Source organism: Hemiscyllium ocellatum, chromosome 20 (genome assembly GCF_020745735.1).
Source record: "Hemiscyllium ocellatum isolate sHemOce1 chromosome 20, sHemOce1.pat.X.cur, whole genome shotgun sequence".
NCBI classification, from domain to species: Eukaryota; Metazoa; Chordata; class Chondrichthyes; order Orectolobiformes; family Hemiscylliidae; genus Hemiscyllium; species Hemiscyllium ocellatum.
The window spans coordinates 36382163-36403989 of record NC_083420.1 but is presented as its reverse complement, the minus strand read 5'-3'; the positions used below and the strand labels follow the sequence as shown (position 1 = coordinate 36403989).

At 39.8% G+C, this 21827-nt stretch overlaps 1 protein-coding gene across 1 annotated transcript in view; it reads right to left on the bottom strand.

Moving 5' to 3' along the window:
• Positions 1-21827, bottom strand: part of ern2 (endoplasmic reticulum to nucleus signaling 2) — a 124218-nt gene that overhangs the window by 5933 nt on the left and 96458 nt on the right. Inside the window, exons 16-19 of the mRNA XM_060840737.1 lie at positions 17479-17578; positions 11923-12122; positions 11187-11334; positions 1996-2123 (exon numbers count right to left, since the gene is read on the bottom strand). Coding sequence (XP_060696720.1) covers positions 1996-2123; positions 11187-11334; positions 11923-12122; positions 17479-17578 — 576 coding nt within the window. The remainder of the gene's footprint in view (positions 1-1995; positions 2124-11186; positions 11335-11922; positions 12123-17478; positions 17579-21827) is intronic.

Sequence of the window (21827 nt, the reverse complement as noted above, 5' to 3'; positions counted from 1 at the left end):
CTGCGTGGGTTTCCTCCGGGTGCTCCGGTTTCCTCCCACAGTCACAAAGATGTGCGGGTCAGGTGAATTGGCCATGCTAAATTGCCCGTAGTGTTAGGTAAGGGGTAAATGTAAGGGTATGGGTGGGTTGCGCTTCGGCGGGTTGGTGTGGACTTGTTGGGCCGAAGGGCCTGTTTCCACACTGTAAGTCTAATCTAAAACATTACCTGGCTTTCTAGATTAACAGTCAAGCGATAATACCACTTGGCCATCTCCTCTCCCAAAGAATTCTCCTGGGATTATGGCATTAAAACAGGTCCTTTGGCCCAACAAGTCCATAACAATATTTATACACCACTTGGGCTTCTTGTTATCATTCCTCATCCAATCTACCATATAATTACTACTGTCTACTCCTTCATGTGGCTTTCGCTTAATGAAACTATACTATTCACTACAATGGTTCTTCTTGGTATTAAATTCACAGTCCTTTCATACTCTGGGTAAAGATTTTTCTTCTGTGTTCACTACTGAATTTCTTGGTGAGTATCCTGTATTATGATAAGCCCAAACTGTGCTCTTTTCCACAATGTTCTCTGCATCCACTCTAAGAAAATAATAATTTTAAATACTTTTTAGGTTTCTTCTCAACACTTTTTCCCCAGTAGAAGAAGGCACCAGCTTATCAATCTCTTCCAAATACTCAACCCCATGTACTTCTGGCATTATCTTTCCAATGCCACTTCAGTCTAGTTATGATATGGTGAGCAGAAATGCACACAGCACTCCAAGTGTTGTCCAACTTAAGGTTAGAGCAGGTTTCCTCGCAATTTATCCCTCAAGAAGTAAACCTGGTGTTTCATTTTCTTTTTCTAATATGAACAAGAAATGAGTATGCCGCTGAGCCCTTCAAGCCTGCTCCATCATGCAATAATGTCATGGCTGGTTTTAACGTCTAATCCTGCTTATTACCAATAATCCTTCATCCTCGTGGTAATCAAGAATCTACCTAACTGTCTTAAAAACCTTTAAAGATTCTGCATACACTACCTTTTGAGGAAAGGAATTCTGTGGTGTAAATTTCCATGATTAATGTATTTATACTTCATGACCCCTTTGCTGTTCTACCCCATCTAAAAACGTAACTCTAAGGAGTAAGTGGCCTCCTAGTGTTTCCAAAACATATTACCTCATTTATCTGTGTTGAACTTAATTTGTCAATTATTACAATTTGACAAGTTATGCTGTTATGACCTGAACTCAGGCAACTAAAATTCCATCATTTAGGTGAAGAATTTAAATAGGAAATGCATAACTGGCTGATTTACATCTTAAAAGGAAAAGTGAAAGTTTTGGTGGAGTGTGACTGTCCATCAGAACATTGTTCCTTCTGTCCTCCTTTAGGTGCTGGCTAGTCTGCTCAAACACTGCCTATAAATTTACTTCAAAGTTCAACATTCATTTTATTTTGAAGTCTCGTTCAGGGACAATTATATCACATTATCTGCTATGGCATTACATCAAAATGTAGTTCCAAGTATCATTAGTAACCTGTATATTTTCTTATTACTTAAATTTTCCTGCAAATTAATTTCAGTGGGTCACAAACACAAATGATTCAGAATATTTCAGACTATGCCACAAATTTATGACACTGGTAAACGATGTTCAACACAAGTGAACTCTAGTTTAATACTTCAGAATATAGTAACAGCCATCCACTATTTTGTAATGTCAGTTATTGAATGGTGGGTCTTCCTTTCATATCTCAATGGCTGATCCTCTGAGAACTGGTAAATTGAAACTACAGGCATGATTCTCCGGATTTTTGATTCTTTAAAATTCAAGAGTGGAAAAATATGACAGGCAGTCCTGGGAATTCCTGATCTGTAATTGTACCAAAGCTTTGTGATAAAGAAACATTTGGAAAGGGAGCTTGGTAAATATTGTTCTTTTTCACACTCTGTTTCATGGAAGCATCATTAACTTTGTCGATTTTCCTTTGAGAAATCTTACCTGAAAGAATTGAAGCTGCTTTTCTTTAGTCCAGAAAAAGGGATGTTTCAGGACACACTGAGCAGAGGGCCGCTGCTTTGGGTCTTCATCGATCATTTGTTCGATCAAATGTCTGCCCACAACATTCTCTAAAAAAAAACGATAGGTTGTAATTTTTCAATTTTAAAATTATCTAAACTATTGACTGTAAGGTTACCACAGCCAAGTCGAATCCTCTCTTTACCAATGTAAATATGTTCCTGTTCCACCGAGAACTAATGAACAATGAGAGATCTTGATTGATTTCCTATTGCTACACCATTCCCACTTAACACAGCTTCCTAACATCGCTCCTAAATGGAGTGGCCCTAATTTTCAGACTATACTGCCTAGTTCTGGAATCTCCAAAAAAAGGGATCTTTATCTTCATTTACCTGTTTTTTCCTGTAAATATCTTGAAGACTTTGATTAGATCACCTCTTAACCTTATAAATTCTCAAAAAACCATGTCTAATTGGTATAATCTCTCCTCATAACCTAACCTCTGAAGCAGTAGACAAGGTTGCAGAGGTGAAATGCCAGCAACAGCTAAGCTGCATCTTGGCATCACATGACATTCCACGGCCCTAGGCTTCAGATTGACTAAATAGATCTGTTCCTGTATTTTCATTTTACTGTTTGAATTTCATGAACTTGAATATTTAATTTCGAATATGTTTTTCTTGGTCATTAAATCGTGAATCATAATACCTCCATCTGTTAACGCTGATAATGTAAGATTGGTAAAAATCTTGTATTATCTAGAGGATTGGGATGGAAGGATACAGAAGTTGTTGTGGTTCTGTTCGCCGAACTGGGAATTTGTGTTGCAGACGTTTCATCCCCTTTCTAGGTGACATCCTCAGTGCTGTGAAGCAGGAGGCTCCCAAACACTGAGGATGTCACCTAGACAGGGGACGAAACATCTGCAACACAAATTCCCAGCTCGGCGAACAGAACCACAACAACTTCTGCATCCTTCCATCCCGATCCTCTAGAAATTATAAGTATTCCACTAGCTTTTTTCATTATTTTTTGAAAACCCCAAAGTCTTTTTGGACATTTATTGTATTTGGCATCATACCATCTAGAAAGTACCCTGACCTATTTTTTGGGTCCAAAATGAATAACCTCACATGTACTTACACTCCATCTACCAGTTTTGCCCATTCACTTAGTCTATATACATCGCTTTGTAATTTTATGGCATCATCTACACTGTCTACGATGCTGTCTAACTTTATGTCATTAGCAAGTTTGGAAGTATGATTTGTATGCCATTATCCAAATCGTTAATAAATAATGTGAATAATTGAGACCTTAATACAGATCCTTATCGGAACCACAAGCTATGTACTGCCAATTTGAGTATCTCCCCATTGTCCCTACTTTCTGCCATCTGCCACTCAACCCATTTCCAGCTACAACAATAACTTATACTCAATTCTGTGGTCTTCTACCTTAGTTAATAGTTTCTTATGTGGCACTTCATCAAGTGCCTTCTGAAAGTCCATAGAAACAACATCCATTTACCCTGTTCACTTCCCATTCGCACATCCACTGCCTTAGTCACCTGTTCAGAAATTCCAATGACGTTTGTTAGGCATCCATGCTGGCTCTCCCTGATTAACCAAAAATGTTCTATGTGTTCAGTTAACCCATCCTTGATTATAGCCTCGAACCCCCTTCACAGACGTTGGGCTAACTTGTTTGTAATCCTTGGTTTTCCTCTTTCATTCTTTTTGAAAAGTGGAGCAACACTGAGCAATTTCCTAATCCAGAAGGATAACTCCTGAATCTAGGGAACTCTGAAATATTATAGTTAGGGTGTCAATGTACTTCCTTTACTCCCATACTTTCTTTAACACCCTCAGAAGGAAACTGTCGGGTCCTGGACATTTGCCACTCTTCAATTCCATTTATTTCCTCATCACTGACATTTTACTTACCTTAATTTAATTCAGCCCCTCTTCCCAATCCACTTCTAATTTCCTCAAGACTTCTGGAAAGCTATCATCCTTTTCTAATGTAAATACTGAGGCAAAATAATTATTTAACGACCTTTGCCTATTCCCCATAGTCATTGACAATATCCCCACTTAAGTCTTTAGTGCTCTGACACCTATTTTCAATTTATGTGACTATAAAATCTCTTTTCTCTGATTTTGATGTTTCTGGCAAGTTTTCTTTCATAATCCCTTTCAATAGCTCTTATAAGATGCTTTGCTGCCCTTTTCTGGTTTTACCATTCAACAGGTTGTGTGCATTTTTTTGCATTTTTGTATGTCCTTTCTTTTATTATCCAGAATATTAGAATATTCTGCAGCAGAAAAGGAAGAAGCCAGAATTGTGGTACACGCCAATACCAGACATAAACACAGTAGGTATCAATTTTCTATGGTCAGACTTTCAGCAGCTAGGGTGAAAGTTAAAAAGTAGGCCCTCAAAAGTGATAATCCCTTGATTAGTTCTATGCTTCACTCCAGTGAGAATAGAAATAGGGATATAAGGAGGAGCAATGTGTGGTTTGAGGTATGAGACAGAACAAAGGGTTAGATATTCGTTGGACATTGGGTATAGTTTTGGGGCAATTGATACCTATTCAAAGATGAGTTGCACCTTGACAGAACTGGGTCCTTGTAGGGAGGTTCACTATGTCATTGTGGAGGATTTAATTAGATTGGCACATGGATGGGCACCAGCATGTAGAAGTAAAAAAGGGGAATAAGGTGGATAAAGGGATCAGAGTATAGACATTGTGGACAGCAAGAAGTTTTTTTTTCCCCAGGGAAGGGGACTCAATTACTAGGGCTCATGAGTTCAAGGTGAGTGGAGGAAAGTTTAAGGGAAATATACGTGTAAAGGTCTTTATGCAGAGGGTGGCAGGCACCTGGAATGCGTTGCCAGCAGAGGTGGTAGAGGCAGGCACGATAACATCTTTTAAGACGTATCTAGACAGAGGAGCAGAGGTGCAGATCACTGGAAAATAGACAACAGATTTAGATACAGGATATGGATTGGTGCAAGGTTGGAGGGCCGAAGGGCCTGTACTTGTGCTGTAATTTTCTTTATTCTACTAAACGAGGGAATACTTCCACATTAGTAGTAGTTTAGGAAGTACAATGAAGAATATCGAGACAGTTTAGAATATGTATGTAAACACTGTGCAGTCAATAAGTTTTATGAGCTACAAGTGCAAATAAGCATGGGAGAATATGACATAGCAGCGTGAGAACAGTGACAATTACAAACTTGATATTCCCAGATCTCAGCAATAACAGAGAAGGAGCAAAAGGCAGTCAAATTATAGTACTGATTAAGGACATCATTGTGATGTTGGAAAGAGAGGACATCCATAATGGTGCAAGGACAAATCTACTTGGTTAGAGCTGAGAAGCAAAAAGCTTATGATTGTCCTACAGGTGGAATTCTATATTAGCGAAGTTTTGAGAAAATTTATTGCTCAGGTTGAGGTTCTGGATGTAGATTTGCTCACTGAGCTGGAAGGTCCGTTTTCAGATGTTTCGTCACCATACTAGGTAACATCATTTCCTGTGGTGACATCATTTCCTGTCATCAAGTAATGATGTCACCACAGGAACTGACAACACCAACTCAAGGAAACCCAAACACATAAATAGAAAACGGGCCATACCACCAGTGCTTCATCCAGAGGCTCACTGATGATGTTACCTAGTATGGTTTCGAAACGTCTGAAAACGAACCTTCCAGCGCAGTGAGCAAACCTACATCCAGAATTCTATATACCACAAAATAATGAGGGAGAGAAGAACAAATCTTCAAGAAAATTGTAAACATACAATTTTTGAGAATAGTTATTTTAGGAGACTTTAAGTATGCATATACCAATTGGGATAATATTGGAGTAAACAGAAAAAGAGAGGCATGAATTATGAAGGTTGCTCAAGAGAAATTTCTTGACCAGTATATTCTCATTCCAGCAAGGAAGAATCAATTGCTGAAAGAGTTGATTCAGATACAGAGCTATGTACATTCCAACAAGAAGGAAAAATAGGGAAACTAATTTCAAGGCTCTTTGGATAATAAAGAAGGTGGCAAATATGATTAAACAAAAATGGAGAATGCATAATACATGTCAGAAGAGGTTCTGGACATGTCAGAAGAGGTTAAAACGCATAAAGGTGGATAAGTCCCTGGATCTGATCAGGTGTATCCTAGAACTCTGTGGGAAGCCAGGGGAGTGATTGCTGGATCCCCCTTGCTGAGATATTTGTATCACTGATAGCCACAGATGAGGTGCCAGAAGACTGGAGGTTGGTAAACATTATGCCACTATTTAAGAAAAAAGTGTTAAAGTAAAGCCAGGGAACTATAGACCAGGGAGTCTGACATGAGTAGTGGGCAAGTTGTTGGAGGGAATGCTGAGGGACAGGATTTACATATATTTGGAAAGGCAAGGACTAATTAGGAATAATCAACATGGCTTTGAGAGTGGGAAATCATGTCTAACTGACTTGATTGAGTTTTTGGAAGAAGTAACAAAGAGGATTGATGAGGGAAGAGCAGTGGACGTGATCTTTATGAACTTCAGTTAGGTATTCAACAAGGTTCCTCATGGTAGACAGTTAGCAAGGTTAGATCACATAGAATACACGGAGAACTAATGATTTGGATAAAGAACTGGCTCGAAGGTAGTAGACAGAAGGTGATAGTAAAGCAGTGCCTTTCCGAATGGAAGCCTTTGATCAGTGGTGTGCCACAAGGATCGGTGCTGGGTCCACTGCTTTTCGTCAGTTACATCAATGACTTGGGTGTGAAAATAGGAGGTATGGTTAGTAAGGTTGTAGATGACCCAAAATTGGTGGTGGAGTGGACAGCAAAGAAGGTTACCTCAGAGTATAATGGGATCTTGGCAGATGGAATTTAATCTAGATAAATGTAAGATGCTGTATTTGGAAAGGCAAATCAGAACAGAACTTGTATACTTAATGGTAAAGTCTTGGGGAGAGTTGCTGAACAAAGAGACCTTAGAGTGCAGATTCATAGTTCCTCAAAAGTGAAGTCCCAGGTAGACATAATACAGGAGCAAGTTACTGGAGATGCTGGAATCTGTACTGAAAACAAATGCTGGTGATCACAGCAAGACAGACAGTATTAGATTGGATTCCCTACAGTATGGAAACAGGCCCTTTGGCCCAACAAGTCCACACCAACCTTCTGAAGAGTGACCCACCCAGATCTATTCCCTTACCCTATATTTAACCCTGACTAATGCACCTAACACAATGGGCAATTTAGCATGGCCAATTCACCTGACCTGAACATCTTTGGATTGTGGGAGGAAACTGGAGAATCAGGAGGAAACCCACGCAGACACAGATAGAACGTGCAAACTCCACACAGTCGCCAGAGGGTGGAATCGAACTCAGGAATCTAGTGCTTTGAGGCAATAGTCCTAACCACTGAGCCACCATATCACCCTAAAATACCCTAGTCCCTAGGTCTAGGGTGGCTGGCAACTTTGTCATACAGAGGGTGGTGCATGTATAGAACGAGCTGCCAGAGAAAGTGGTGGAGGCTAGTATAATAACTACATTTAAAAGACATCCGGATGGGTGTATGAATAGGACAGGTTTAGTGGGATATGGGCCACGTGCTGGCATGTGGGACTAGATTAATTTAGGATATCTAGTCAGCATGGATGAGTTGGACCAAAGGGTCTGTTTCTGTGCTGTACAACTCTATGACTCTCTATAACTATAGCAAATGCCAACAATTGAGAGGAGAGGGAAAGGGAAAAGTAAAATCAAACTGGCAGAAAAGGGCATATTGAAATGGTCTACCAGGTAAACTAAAATTTTCCACGATGTAAACAGTAATGGGTAGCAAGAAGAGGATAGAGTCCATTCAGGGCCAAGAAGGTAGTTGTAAGGTAAAACTACAATGTTTGGTGAGTACTTTTATTGGTGTGTATAATGAAGAGGATAGTGATAAAATGTAGACAGAAGCAGAAAGGTGATGGAGAAGGTGAAATTTGGTTAGGTGGGTTATACTTGCAAAGTTAGAATAGTTAAGCCGAATGGTCTGGATGACTTACGTCTCAGATCGATAAGAAATTGGGGTGGTTGAAAATAGTGCAAGGGCTAACTTTAATCTTCCTAACTTTCCTAGACATAGGGCAGGATATCTGGATATCAGAGGATTGGAAAGATGCAAGTGTTCAAGAAAGACATTCATAGTAAGTATAAATCTATCAATCCAACGAGTAAGGTTTTTGAAACAATAACTATCAGAAAAATTAACAGTACTTCGAAAAATTTGATTTGTAAAATGCATATCTTACTTGACTAATTTAAATTACATTTTTTTGATAAAGTAGCAGAAGAGGTTCATGAAGGGAATGTGATGAATGATGTCCACATGGCTTTTAATAAAGTATTCGACAAAGTATCACGTAAAAAGCTGTGTATCAAAATGGAGGCCCAAGGAATAGGAGAATATGTTAGCTGATTTATGGACAGAAAATAGCAGACTGTGGTAAAGAATTGTTTTTCAGACTGGAGGATTTAGACACTGATGTTCCCCAAAGGTCTATGCTGGGATTTGTTTTTGATAAATGACCTGGATATTGGAATACAAAGTAAAATTTCAATATGTGCAATGGTACCATTCTTGGAGGTATAACAAATATTAGGACAATATCAATCCATTGTAAACAGACAATAGTAAATACAAAGAAGTGGAGGTATCATATTTTTGCAGAAGGGTTAGAGACAGGTAATATAAACATTTAAGGGCACAATACTGAAGATAAATAGATGTGCATGTGGGGCAAATGCTGGCAAATGGGACAAGATTAATTTAGGATATCTGGTTGATTTGGACCAGAGGGTCTGTTTCTGTGCTGTACATCTCTATGACTTCATGTGCATAGAAGTTGAAGGTAACAGGACATATTGGAAAAGTAGTAATCAAATTACATTGGACCTTAGGATTCATTAATAAAGGTGTGAGCACAAATCAGGGAGTTACAAAGTTCTGATTAAGCCACAACTAAAAACTTGCCTCCAGTTCTGGGCACATTTTAGGAAGAATCTCCTTTACGGAGGTATTTAACCAGAATGGTTCCAGGTATATAAGCAAATCTGGCTATAAGGTTAAGGTGGTGAAGCTGTTTTTTTTTCTTTTTGGCACAGAAGAGGTTGAGGGGAGATTTAATAGAAGTGTGCTTGATTATGTCAGATTTAGTTCGATAAGGTAGACAGAAAAAAACTACTCTTACTAGTTGTCAGGCAAAAGGGCCTGTTTCTGTAGGGAATCTAATCTAATCCAATCTAGTTGATGATATAAGGATTAGAGAACATAAATTTAAGGTTTTGTTCAAAGATTATGAGAGATATTTAAGGAAAAACATTTTACATGATCAGTGATGACCTGCAACTCGCTGACCATAAGGGCAGTGAAAGAGAGATGATAAATGATTTCAAAAGGGAATTAAATAAGCACTTGAGAGAGTTAACCTTGCAGGGTTTTGGGTACAGAAATGGGTAAATAGGGGCTGGCTGGATTGTTCTACAGAGAGTTCACATGGATTTGATGAGTTGAATGGTGTTCTGCACCATAATTACTTGATGCATTAGTGTTGGAAGAACTAGTCTTTGGTATCTCCAGTTTAGAACAGGTTGTCACAAAATTGTGCTGGCCTCTGGATGCTGGTATGCAACTTGGATGAGGGAAATGAATGCAGTGTTGTCAAGTTTGTGAATGACACAAAAATAGGGGGAAAGCAAGCGATGAAGATTAAATAAGGAGTCTACAGAAGGATATAGGCAGATTACATGAGTGGGCAAAACTCCCCAGTAGAATTAAATATAGAAAAATGAGAGGTTATGGATTTGGCAGGAATAATAGAGAAATATTGCAGAAAGCTGCAGCGAACAGGGATTTGGGGGTTTCATATGCTAGATTTTGTGATTTATGTACAAGTTCAATGAGCAAGAGGGAAGACAAATGTAATGTTGGCCTTTATTTCAAACGAAATGGAATATAAAAACAGAGAAGTCTTTCTAAAACTATACAAGACAGTGATCAAATTCTCTGATAGAATACTGTGAACAGTTTTGGTTTCCTTATCTAATGAAAGAGGTATGGCATTGGAGACAATCCAGAAAGGGTTCACAAAGTTGATTTGGGGTATTAGCATTTTCCTTAGGAGGAGAGGTTGTGCACATCATTAGTGGGCGGCACGGTGGCACAGTGGTTAGCACTGCTCCTCACAGCGCCTGAGACCCGGGTTCAATTTCCGACTCAGGCGACTGACTGTGTGGAGTTTGCATGTTCTCCCCGTGTCTGCATGAGTTTCCTCCGGGTGTTCCGGTTTCCTCCCACGGTCCAAAGATGTGCGGGTCAGGTGAATTGGCCATGCTAAATTGCCCGTAGTGTTAGGTAAGGGGTAAATGTATGGGTGGGTTGCGCTTCGGTGGGTCGGTGTGGACTTGTTGGGCCGAAGGGCCTGTTTCCACACTGTAAGTAATCTAATTTAATCATACTCATAGTAGGTAAAAAGAACGAGAGATGACCTCATTGAAAAATATAAGATCCTTAGGGGACTTATCAGGGTTGATGCTGAGAGGTTGTTTCCATCGTGGAAGTGTCTTGGACCAGAGTGCATAATTTCAGAGTAAGGGAAATTTCCTCTCTCAAAGGACAATGAATCTGTGGTATTCTTTATCAAAGAGAGCTGTTAAGGCTCCATCGTTAAATATAATCAAGGGTGAAGTAGAAAGATTTTTAATCAGGAGAAAATCAAGGGTTATGGGGAAAAGGCAAGAAAGTGAAGTTGAAGAATATCACATCATTGAATGGTGCAGCAGACCTGAAAGGCGGAATAACTTATTTCTGCTTTCATGTCTTATGGATGTTCAGATAGCTTCTAACATAGGATCTTTATTTGAGTGTGAAGGTAAATGCTATATTAAACATTTACTCCAGGAGATCCATTCAAGAGATGTGATGATTTCCAACTTTCACTTGCAGACCAAAAAAAAGCTTAACAAATATTCTAAATCTATTTGAACAAGGCTGGAACAATAATTTGAATGACTGCATGTGAACCATTGGCTATACTCTCCAGATTTCTGATGAGGTAAGCTGTGGGTGCTAGACCAAAGCTATGCAAAGAAAGTCCTTACCATATACCTCTTGTTCAAAGTGCTGTAAATTGTATTTTCCAAGTGCTATATTGCTTTGCCGCCTCAAAGGATCGCCAAACGGATGTTTTCCCTCTGAAATAACGTAGTAGAAGACACAGCCCGCTGAGAAAATGTCAATTGCATATGTCTGTTGGGAAAATACAAGTGCTTTTTTTGAAGTGGTTCTGACTCTGAGCACACAGTACTCAAAAATGACATAACACAAGTAGAATTCGATCATTCATCCTTTTGAACCTGCTCCTCCATGAAATAAGATCATTGCTAATCGAGTTGTGATCTCAACCCTACTCTCCTATCTCAGAGAGAGTAGGGTTGAGATCACATTTGCAGTTACCATTACTACCATTCTCAATATGGACAGGCTAAAGTTTTAAGTGTCAGTTTTTTCAGAAAAAATAATGAAATCTCTAACACTTGAATGAACATACAGTTGACTAGTTAGCCACTCACTGTAAATCAGAAAATATTAGAGATCCAAACATGTTTGCTAAAGCTGAGAAAATAAAGGTAAATTTTGTCAGCACTGTTGTGACAGTTTCCAATTGAGGAGATCTCCATGAAAAAAATCAATCTTTATTTTGTCAGTCAGTTGCTCGCTGATCTGATGGCCATTTCCAGATTTTCTTTGTCGCCTTGTAATTTTGATCCTCTGAGGTTGTTTACCCAAAATGCTTAGTTTTGAGAGTAAACAGGCTATCTTTATGCCAATACTTACAGGCTTATCTTTAGGCTCCTCTCTTAAGACTTCTGGTGCGATCCAGCCCTCTGTTCCAGGTATGCCAGACCGCAAGCTGAAACTGTGATGCCCCACAGACAGTTTCTTACAGAGGCCAAAGTCAGAGATCACTGTCCTCACCTTCCCATGAGAGTTTGGCAGAGAAATAAGGATGTTGCGTGGTTTCAAATCTCGATGGACTAGAACCAGAATTCCAGAAATAAAATGATGATCAGGTTTGGCTAACAAATAGCAACTTGCTGATATAACAGACATCTGAATTTTACTGGAAATTGGCTAAGTATCAATATTGTTAAGTTTCACAGAGGGATTCTCTCCATTATTCTAATGAGATTTCCCAAGCTACATTTTAAAATTAATCTCATTACCAGTGCACCTCACCTCAATGGCTTCTTGCTTGTCATATCTTCTCTCACAGAGGCAGAAGTACTCACTCTTGCTGGGACCTCTTGGAATTTCCAGTGCTAGTGCCATTTTTAAAACCCAGTTATGCACCTAGTCAAGCAAGCTGCCAGACCTGCTAAGTTTCTCCAGCAATTTTAGGTTTTGCTGCAAGTCAGGAGTTGCCCTTCACCATGCAAAGTAGCAGGAAGGTAACCAAACACACATGCTTCCAGGGTACATTGTTAGCATGGCTGACACTTCAATGCAAATACAAGTACACATTCATAAACGTATTTCTATTTAAGGACCAAGCTACATCGCCTTAGTATTAGTCCGCCTGAGAAGACTGTCTCAGCTGAGCGACCTCTATCCCAATGCCCAGTGTAGCCTTACATCTCGCTGTTTAATGTGGGAGTATCACATACTGAAAAATCTTCAGATGGTTAAATGTATTCACTTTTATTCACCAACAAAAAAAAGCAAAGAAAAATATACACAACAGAAGCTATATCATGCAAAAGGTGACCTTTGTTCTGGTCAATATTCTTATCTTCCTATATGGAAGATCACTGTCATTCTCTCAGCTTTTCAATGACTATCACATCCTGCTCCATGTACAGCATGCTAGGGTTATGTGGTGCACCCAATCTGGAATGTATTGCAAATGCCTCCCAGAACAATCAGAATTGGAACTTCATCTTCAGCAGGCTATCATCTGCTCTAAGATAGCCCAGATCAAAGAATGGACTGCATTGTATTTTTACCTGGCCTCTGCCAGGGATTGTATATTGGAGAGAACAACCACGGTTACAGAGAATAGCTCTTGTCTCCCAGCAACTATCTTTGTAAGGCATACAATCCTTGAAACAAAGCAGCAAACTGAGAGTTCTCAGGGATATAGGCATCATTCGACTCCCAGGGTCACTTGTCTTTTAAGATGTGGTAGCAATGACTACAGATGATTTGTGCATTGACAGAATAAAATACATGATCATCAACTTTGTTACAATATGGCACTGTCAACACAATGTGTGTACAGTCTATATGCCCTCAGGATGCCAGCGATGTTGTCAAAGCATACTGCCCCTCTGCAGCCTTGACCTTAGCACAAGGAAATTAGATGAAACTGTGTGAATTTGCACAAATTACACTGGTAACTGCCTTGCTAGATTTACAGGTCCTTAGTGAGATATGCACATCTCCCCAAGGGACCCTTGGAAGCAGCCAGATGGATAAAAAATTGGCACAGCTGTCACCTTAATATCTACCAGGATAGGATGGCTACCCACTCCTCTTGTTGCAGATCTCCAGCAATTGGCAGAGTTCTGAATGTGTCCTGGGAAATCCTAGATCTGCGTTGCAACTATGTGCTTCATTCATCTAGAGGAAACAGCATCAAGGATGGTAAACTCTGGACATCCTGTAGCTCCTGTGAATCCTGAGGGTCCTTCTGCTGTGATGTCTTCATGTGGAGCAGTCACTAGAAGTAGTTGTTGGTCCTGGGCTTGCTGACCAATCTATTGTCCTCAGGTTCTCTGTGTCTTTGTAGCCCCATAGCAAATGCAACAATACCCCTGCTGCGGCTGCATACATCATTCTTGGAGAATACAAGAAACAGAAGAGGCCCTTAGTAATATAAGCAATTAGCATTTCCATCACTCTTAAGTGACAGTTTAGCATGGTCATCCCTACACTAAGACATACAGGACTTCTAACAAGGAATGTTAAAACCATGGAATGCCTCTACAAGAACCTATGACGATGGGACCTTTTCAAAATATATAGTACAAGCTATGTTGTGTAAATATAGCAGGAAATTATAAGTGCAGTATGATTTCTGATGCCTTGTCCACCACCCCTCCATTAGCTAAGAAAGACAACATAGCATAGAAAAGCATGTTGGTGAATATTTACAGTTCATGGTGAGAGGAATCAGTTCTGAGCCCTTGAGCAACTTATGAGATCTTGGAGTATTTTTGCCACTTCTAAATTCACATGTGATTACTCTTGTTTTACAGAGGTGACTGTCTTCAATCTGCAATGACTAATGACTTGGTTAAGATTGCTTGTGACCAGGATTTACATATTTCTGGCAGGGTCACCCATGAAAGTAACGTCAGAGGGAAGGAACCAGACAAAAGCAAGTCCTCAGCAGTCATTTAGATAAAAGACGCGTGTGGGACATAAACAGTTGTGAAGAGGTATGGAAGGAGCAGAATAGGGAGATCCCTAGTCATCAAGGTCTTCTTGCCACTGGATCTGGTTGAACATTCTGTCAAGGACCATGTATCTGCTAATGTGCAATAGCATTTCCACATTAAAAATGTCCTGTACAAGGTGTTTAGCTGAAGGAATACCTGGATTGACACTCACTCAGAATGTACCTGGAGGAACGTTCTATATGAAGGGAAATAATTCTTTGAGAATCAGCAAGAGAAAGTATAGAAAAGAACCTTGAGAAAAGAATACCAGTGATCTCAAGGCCAAGGACTACTTCCATCTTCCAGAAACACCTGCCAAATGTGATTGGAGTTGTCGCTCTTGGATTGGGCTCATTGGTCACGCAAGGACTCAAAGAACACGTGACCAGTGATATGGAAATTCCTACATGAACAATCATGTTTGCTTGCGAGTGATTGCTGATGACAACTTTAATCTGAATGGTGCTCGTGCCACATTAATGCAACTGACCCCTGAAAAGCCTTCCATTGCTTCCAAGTAGAGTCCTCATTCTCAGACAGAAAACAAAACTTACTCCACCCTACTTTGGGTGTCGTCTCAGCCATTTTTCATTTACAGTGCACATTTATGGATCGCATGAGTACTGAAGGCAACACAGGTCACATTTGGCATAATGAGCCATAAGCTCAGCCTGGTAATAAAAGGCAGCCCCATCCTGAACCTCCATGATTCTTGCAATTCTTGTTGAGCCCATCAGTACTGAGCTTCCAAACAATCCCATATGAATTACAACTTTATCTCTTAACATTAACCACCATGTCCCAGTCCCTACAGCTTAGTCATGCCAATTGTCATGCTCACTAATTATCCCCTCTCCCATCAAAGGCAGGATGGTTGTATTAATTGATGATTCCCCTCCCACACAACCCATGTCTTCCAATGCACTACTGCCTTCCCCCAACTTATATATTGAGTTTCCCCTGCCATCACAATTATTGTCCCCTCTACATCCCAGCATGTTGCCTCCAATCCTCACAATTAACATCCCCAACTTCATACCACAGTAGTGTCCTCTGATAGTTTTCCTTGATTTTCATTGAGCTGTCCTCTAAGATTGACAGTGTCGAAACCTCAAAAAGACTTGGATTGACAGCCCTGACTGATGAGTGCTAAGACCCTTGACTGATCTCTATCCAGTTCCATGACTGACTTACTGCAACTCCAAGGGCTGGTTGCACTGGATCTGTAGGACTGAGCATGGCCAACCCCTGGTCTCTATCGATATGGATCTCTTGAGCCTGGATGTGCCAATCAGTTTACTGACCAAGTGCTAGCCCCTAGACTGAGATGGAGGCTGACCTTGGCTGGCTGGGATTTCCTGGCTGCAAGCTATCACGTCTTGGACTATCTGAGGACAATTCTCTCGAGACTTTGGGATATGGCCATTTGGTTGAAGCACATCAATTGTTTTCTGCAATTGCTGCTAGCTCATTGTGTAGATGTGAGCTTAATATAGCATGGTGCCATACAGCAACATGTCCACCCCATTGACTGATGATTGCTGACAACCTGCCTGGGGCTTTGTCTCTGCACTAAAAGGCAGTGGCCTTTAAGGTCTGGCTCAGGGAGAAAATTGGAAAAATGCAAGGCAGAAATTTTGTCTGTTTTGCAGTAAGGGCAGTGTCAGTGAGTGCTGAGATAACAAGTGAGGAGTCCTGAGATGCACCCAGTCCAGTCCATGAGATGGATGCTTCGTCCTGTGCACAAGGCAGCAGCAATACAATAAAAGGTTCTAGTGTGTTCCAAAGTGTAGCACTGAAGTGCAGAACCATATTGTAAATGGGTCAGACATGAGAGTGCAGTAAATAACAACATCTGTGGATAGGGGTGTGCCAGTCACTGCCCTGGACTGCGTCCTTGGATGTTGGTTACTGATGTCCAAGATGGAGGCCTGGAGGAGTAAACAGTGGACTGTAGTTACTAGGAACCCTAGTGTCAGGAGTTGTTGGCATCTATCTTCTATTCAATGGTGTGAAATTGGAAAACTACATTACTGGTGTAGTGAGATAACTATGGCATTATGCAAATAGACCTCTTGCTGCTCTCTACTGAGATTCTCACCTTGTCAATCAAAACTTGGTTTGGAATTGGAATTTTATTTCTCAACAACAAGGATCGAATTTCTGCCAATCTCATTCAATTTTCCCAACTGATTCCCCAATGCCCACATTGTTCAGGGGCTGGGAAATTTCATCCAGAGTAACTGATTCCAAGGTACTTTAGTTTCAAAAGTATTTAGCAATTACAAAAGGGAGCATAAATTTAAAATAATCACAAAAAGAACTGAAGGGGTTGTTAGAAGATAACTTTACAGAGACCAAGGTTAGAATGTAGAATCGTCTGCAACAAACTGCTGTTGAGGTATCACGTAGTATTTACAGCCTGGAAACAGCCATTTGGTCCAAAATGTCCAGGTCAGTGAGCAGCATTAATTAATTCTTGGGATTTAGAAAGTTACTTCAACAGGAAAAAAAATCAAAGGGAACAAAGAAGAGATAGGATTAGACAGGGTGTAAAACACGAAGAGTATGAGGAGCAAGCAGGAAATTGAGATTAAACTAACTGGATTATTAAAGGATGTGCAGAATGAAGGAAAGAGTGGATTAGACTAACTGGAATAATAAGAACATGGAGATAGCGAGGATAGGTGGAAGCACAGTATTAAACTAGGTGGTGCATTAACAAATATGCAAAGTCAAACAGAGAGGGTTTAGAATAATTTGAATAGTAAAGTGTATAGAAAGTGAAGAAATTTGGGACTCAGCTTCGTGGAATAGTAAACATTAGGGTGAATGAAGAGAACATAATTACACTAAGTACTTCATAAACAGGAACACAAATGTTAACCTGATGAGCCAAATTAACTAAATTACTTTTAGATTATATATTGAAATGTAAGAAGGTCCTCACCAATATTGAGGGAATGCAGGTGAGCCAGGCCAGACATGGTCTGAAAAAGTGCACTTACTGGATCCAGATTAACACGATCAAACTTGGAATCTTCCACATACTGTAAACACAAGAAGTAAAATATAAAAGCAATATACTGTAGAAACTGAAACATCAACAATATTTTTTTCTTCACAGATATTGCCAGACCTTCTGAGCATTTTCAGCATCTATTATTTTTATTATTGAACTAAACTAAAAGTAGTCTGGGGGGGAGGGGGAAGGTAATCAGACCTCACCAGGATAAAATAATTATGTGCAATAGAATGCCAGTTATTGGCTCCCAGTGATAGACAAGGATCTCCTAGACCAGGAGCAAGACAGGTTAGAGATGCAGAATTTTTTTTTGCAACAATATATCATCAATTACTCCAAGAAAAAAAGGGGATAAAGGATTACATGAAGAAGGCAGGAGACTGGGGTTGAGGAGCATATTAGCCATGATTAAATGGCACAGCAGATACAACAGGCCTAATGGCCTAATTCTGCTCCAAAATCATATGGTCTTATGATCTAATAGCAAGCATAGCACAGACTGAAAATAGAGTGAAGCTCCTTTATTAAAGGAAAATTTAATGAATTAAGATCCAAATTAAGATGCATAACGTCAAAGTAATCAACTCTGGATTTTACCTGAGCCACCTGCTAACTGGCAGAGAGTCAACTAGCTCTAAGTATGGTTGGAAAGACAGAGGTTTAATTCTTGGTGCACCCGCATTGAGTAACTGAAACCTCAGGTTATCAGTCTGGAGATAACAGGAAGTGACATTAGTAAGACGACCATCACCCTTAATAAACGAATGTGGCATTATTCATACTCTACCCAACCAATCAGAAACTGATCGTGCACTGTCAAACCAATTAAAGGACAGTCACAACACAGCAGTAATGGCTGGTAAGGGTTAATAAACAGCAACTTATAGCAGCCAGGCACATAGCAAGAAGAAACAAAAAGAAAGAAGATAGATTTTGGTCAACAGAACATATCAAAAGACTCTGCCAATTGGCCAGTGTTCCAAAATGGACAGACTGCTTACCAAATTCCTTCGCTAAATGATGCATTTCTATCATTAATATGGTTAAGCTAATAAATTCTGTGAATTTTGTGAAGACACCTTCATTTGGTAGAATTAATGACTAGTTAGTTGACATTAAAAAGAGATGTAAGATTCTATCTTAATTCAATCTATAATTATATTCACTTAAATCTTACAACTAATTTAAAATGAACCCCAGATCTTACATAGACTCCACTTCAACAGCGATTTTTGAGAAGATTTACAGATCAGATTGAGGATAAGTATGTAAGTTAGCTCGAAGGTTTGTTTTCAGACGTTTCGTCACCATACTATGTGACATCAGTGGTATGTCCCGCCTCTCTACTTATAGGTCTTGGTTTCTTAAGATGGGTGATGTCATTTTTTTTGAAGGAGGTAGATAGGGTCTAAATCGATGTGTCTATTGATGGAGTTCTGGTTAGAATGCCATGCCTCTAAGAATTCTCATACGTGCCTTAGTTTCACCTGTCCTATGATGTGTGTGTTGTCCCAGTCAAAGTGGTGTCCTTCTTTGTCTATATGTATAGAAACTAGTGATAGTGGGTCATGTCTTTTGGTGACCAATTGGTGTTCATGTTTCCTGGTGGCAATTTTCCTGCTGGTGTGTCCGATCTAGTGTTTTTTTTTCAGTTCTTGCATGATATCTTGTAAATGATGTTAGGTTTGCTGGTGGTATCTATTGGATCCTTTAAGTTCATTAGTCACTATTTAAGTGTGTTGGTAGATTTGTGGGCTACCATGGTGCCAAGGGGTCCGAATATTCTGGAGGTCATTTCTAATATGTCTTTGATGTCAGGTAATGTTGCGATAGTTTTTGGTTGCGTTGTGTCTGCTTGTTTGAATTTGTTTCTGAGGAATCGGTGGTTTGTCTTTATTGGGCACCCGTTGTTCTTGAAAATGTTGTATGGATTTTTTTTCTGCTTTTTGTAGTTCTTGGGTGCTGTAGTGTGATGTAGCTCATTTGAATAATGTCTTGATGCAGCTCTGTTTGTGGATGTTGCGATGATTGCTTCTGAAATTAAGTATTCAGTCCATGTGTGCTGTTTTTAATGTAGATACTGGTTTGAAGCTCTCTGTTAACTGTATGTTTAGTTGCTATGTCTAGGAATGGGATAGCTTGTGTTATGGCCTGCTGTATTTCTTTTGAAAGACTGTTATTTTTTTAAAGTGGATTCAAATGCAGACCATAAGACAAGCTATTGCACCTTCATTAGGCCAAAAAAAAGGAAACACGCTTAATGGTCAAGAAAATAAAGCCTTAGAAAAACTTAAAAAAGACAAAAACATTGTTGTCCTACATGCAGAAAATGGATGCATGACCATTATTTTTTAAAAATCTATCTTCAAAAGGCAAATGTTTCTACCTGCAGATACTGACACTTACCAGCAGGTGGTGATAGACTCAACTCCACAGCTATTAAACAGAATCTCATCTTTTCTACCAGCACTTAAAAAATCAGGAGAATTAAACAGGACAGACTTCCAAAATATGAAACCTGATGGATCAAACACACCACGCTTCTATAGATTACCAAAAATACACAAACCAGGGCCCCCCCCCCTCAGACCCATAGACTCCCTACCTGGTACACCAACATACAGACCAGCCAAAGAACTCCACCAAAAACTAAAACACATAATTGAAGATTCACCCCACTCCATTCACTCCACCTAAGAATTCCTGAACACCAAAGACATCAAGATAGAAGAGATGAAATAATGGTCTCATTTGACGTTACAGCCCTTTTCCCATCAATTAACATTGACCTGGCCAAAGAAACATTGGCATCACTACTAGGAAGACCAGGACCACAAACACCAGACAGAAACAACTTCATCAACAAAGATAACATCCTCAAGCTAGTAGATCTGTGCCTCACCACCCACTTCACATTCAATAACAAAACCTACAAACAAGTCAACGGAACATTTAAGGGATCACCAATATCAGGACTCAAAATCAGGAAGCAGTAATGCAGAAACTTGAACAACCTGACCCTCCCATCTGTCCAACCCAAACTTTGGGTCCACCACGTGGATGACACCTTTGTCATCACAAAATTGAACAAATTAACAATATAACACCATCAACAATACCCTGACAAGCATAAAATTCACAAAAGAGGAGAACGACAACAAACGTCATTCCTAGACGTGACAGTTGAATATACAGTGAACGGAGAGCTTCAAACCAATGTCTACAGAAAAACAACACACATGGACCAAATACTTAATTTCAGAAGAAATCATCCCAACACCCACAAATGGAGCTGCATCAAGACATTATTTAAACGAGTTGCACCTCATTTAAACGAGCTACATCTCACTGCAGCACTCAAGAACTACGAAAAGCAGAAGAAACATATCTATAGAATGTTTTCAGTAAAAACAGGTAACCAACAAACACAATCTGCCGATTCCTCAGAAACAAACCCAAACAAGCAGACGCAACACAACACAATCAAAAACTACAGCCACATTACCTGACATCAAAGACATATCAGAAACGCCTTCCAGACTACTCGGACCCCTTGGCACCATGGTATGACTAATGAACTTAAAGGATCCAACAGATACCACCAGCAAAACTTAATGTCATTTACAAGATACCATGCAGCAGGAAACTTGCCACCAGTATACATGAACACCAACTAGACATCAAAAGACATGAGCTGAAAATGTGTTGCTGGTTAAAGCACAGCAGGTTAGGCAGCATCCAAGGAATAGGAAATTCGACGTTTCGGGCATAAGCCCTTCGAATTTCCTATTCCTTGGATGCTGCCCAACCTGCTGTGCTTTAACCAGCAACACATTTTCAGCTGTGATCTCCAGCATCTGCAGACCTCATTTTTTACCTTTATCAAAAGACATGACCCATTCTCACTGGTTTCTGTACATACAAAGAAGCACACTACTTTGGCATAACACACACATCATAGGACAGGTGAAACAAAGACACACATGAAAATTCTTAGAGGCATGGCATTCTAACCAGAACTCCATCAATAAACACATCGATTTAGACCCTATGTACTTTCCCTTGGGAAAAAAAGAACCGGAAGTGATGTCACCTGCCTTCAGAAACCAAGATCTATAAATCGGCTGGATATACCACGAGCACTTCATCAGAGACTTTCACTGATGATGTTACCTAGTATAGTGACGAAATATCCGAAAACAAACCTTCAGGCTCAACAAGCTAACTTGCATACTCCACTTCAATAGGCTGGGACTAGTGTCCTGGTCAATCAC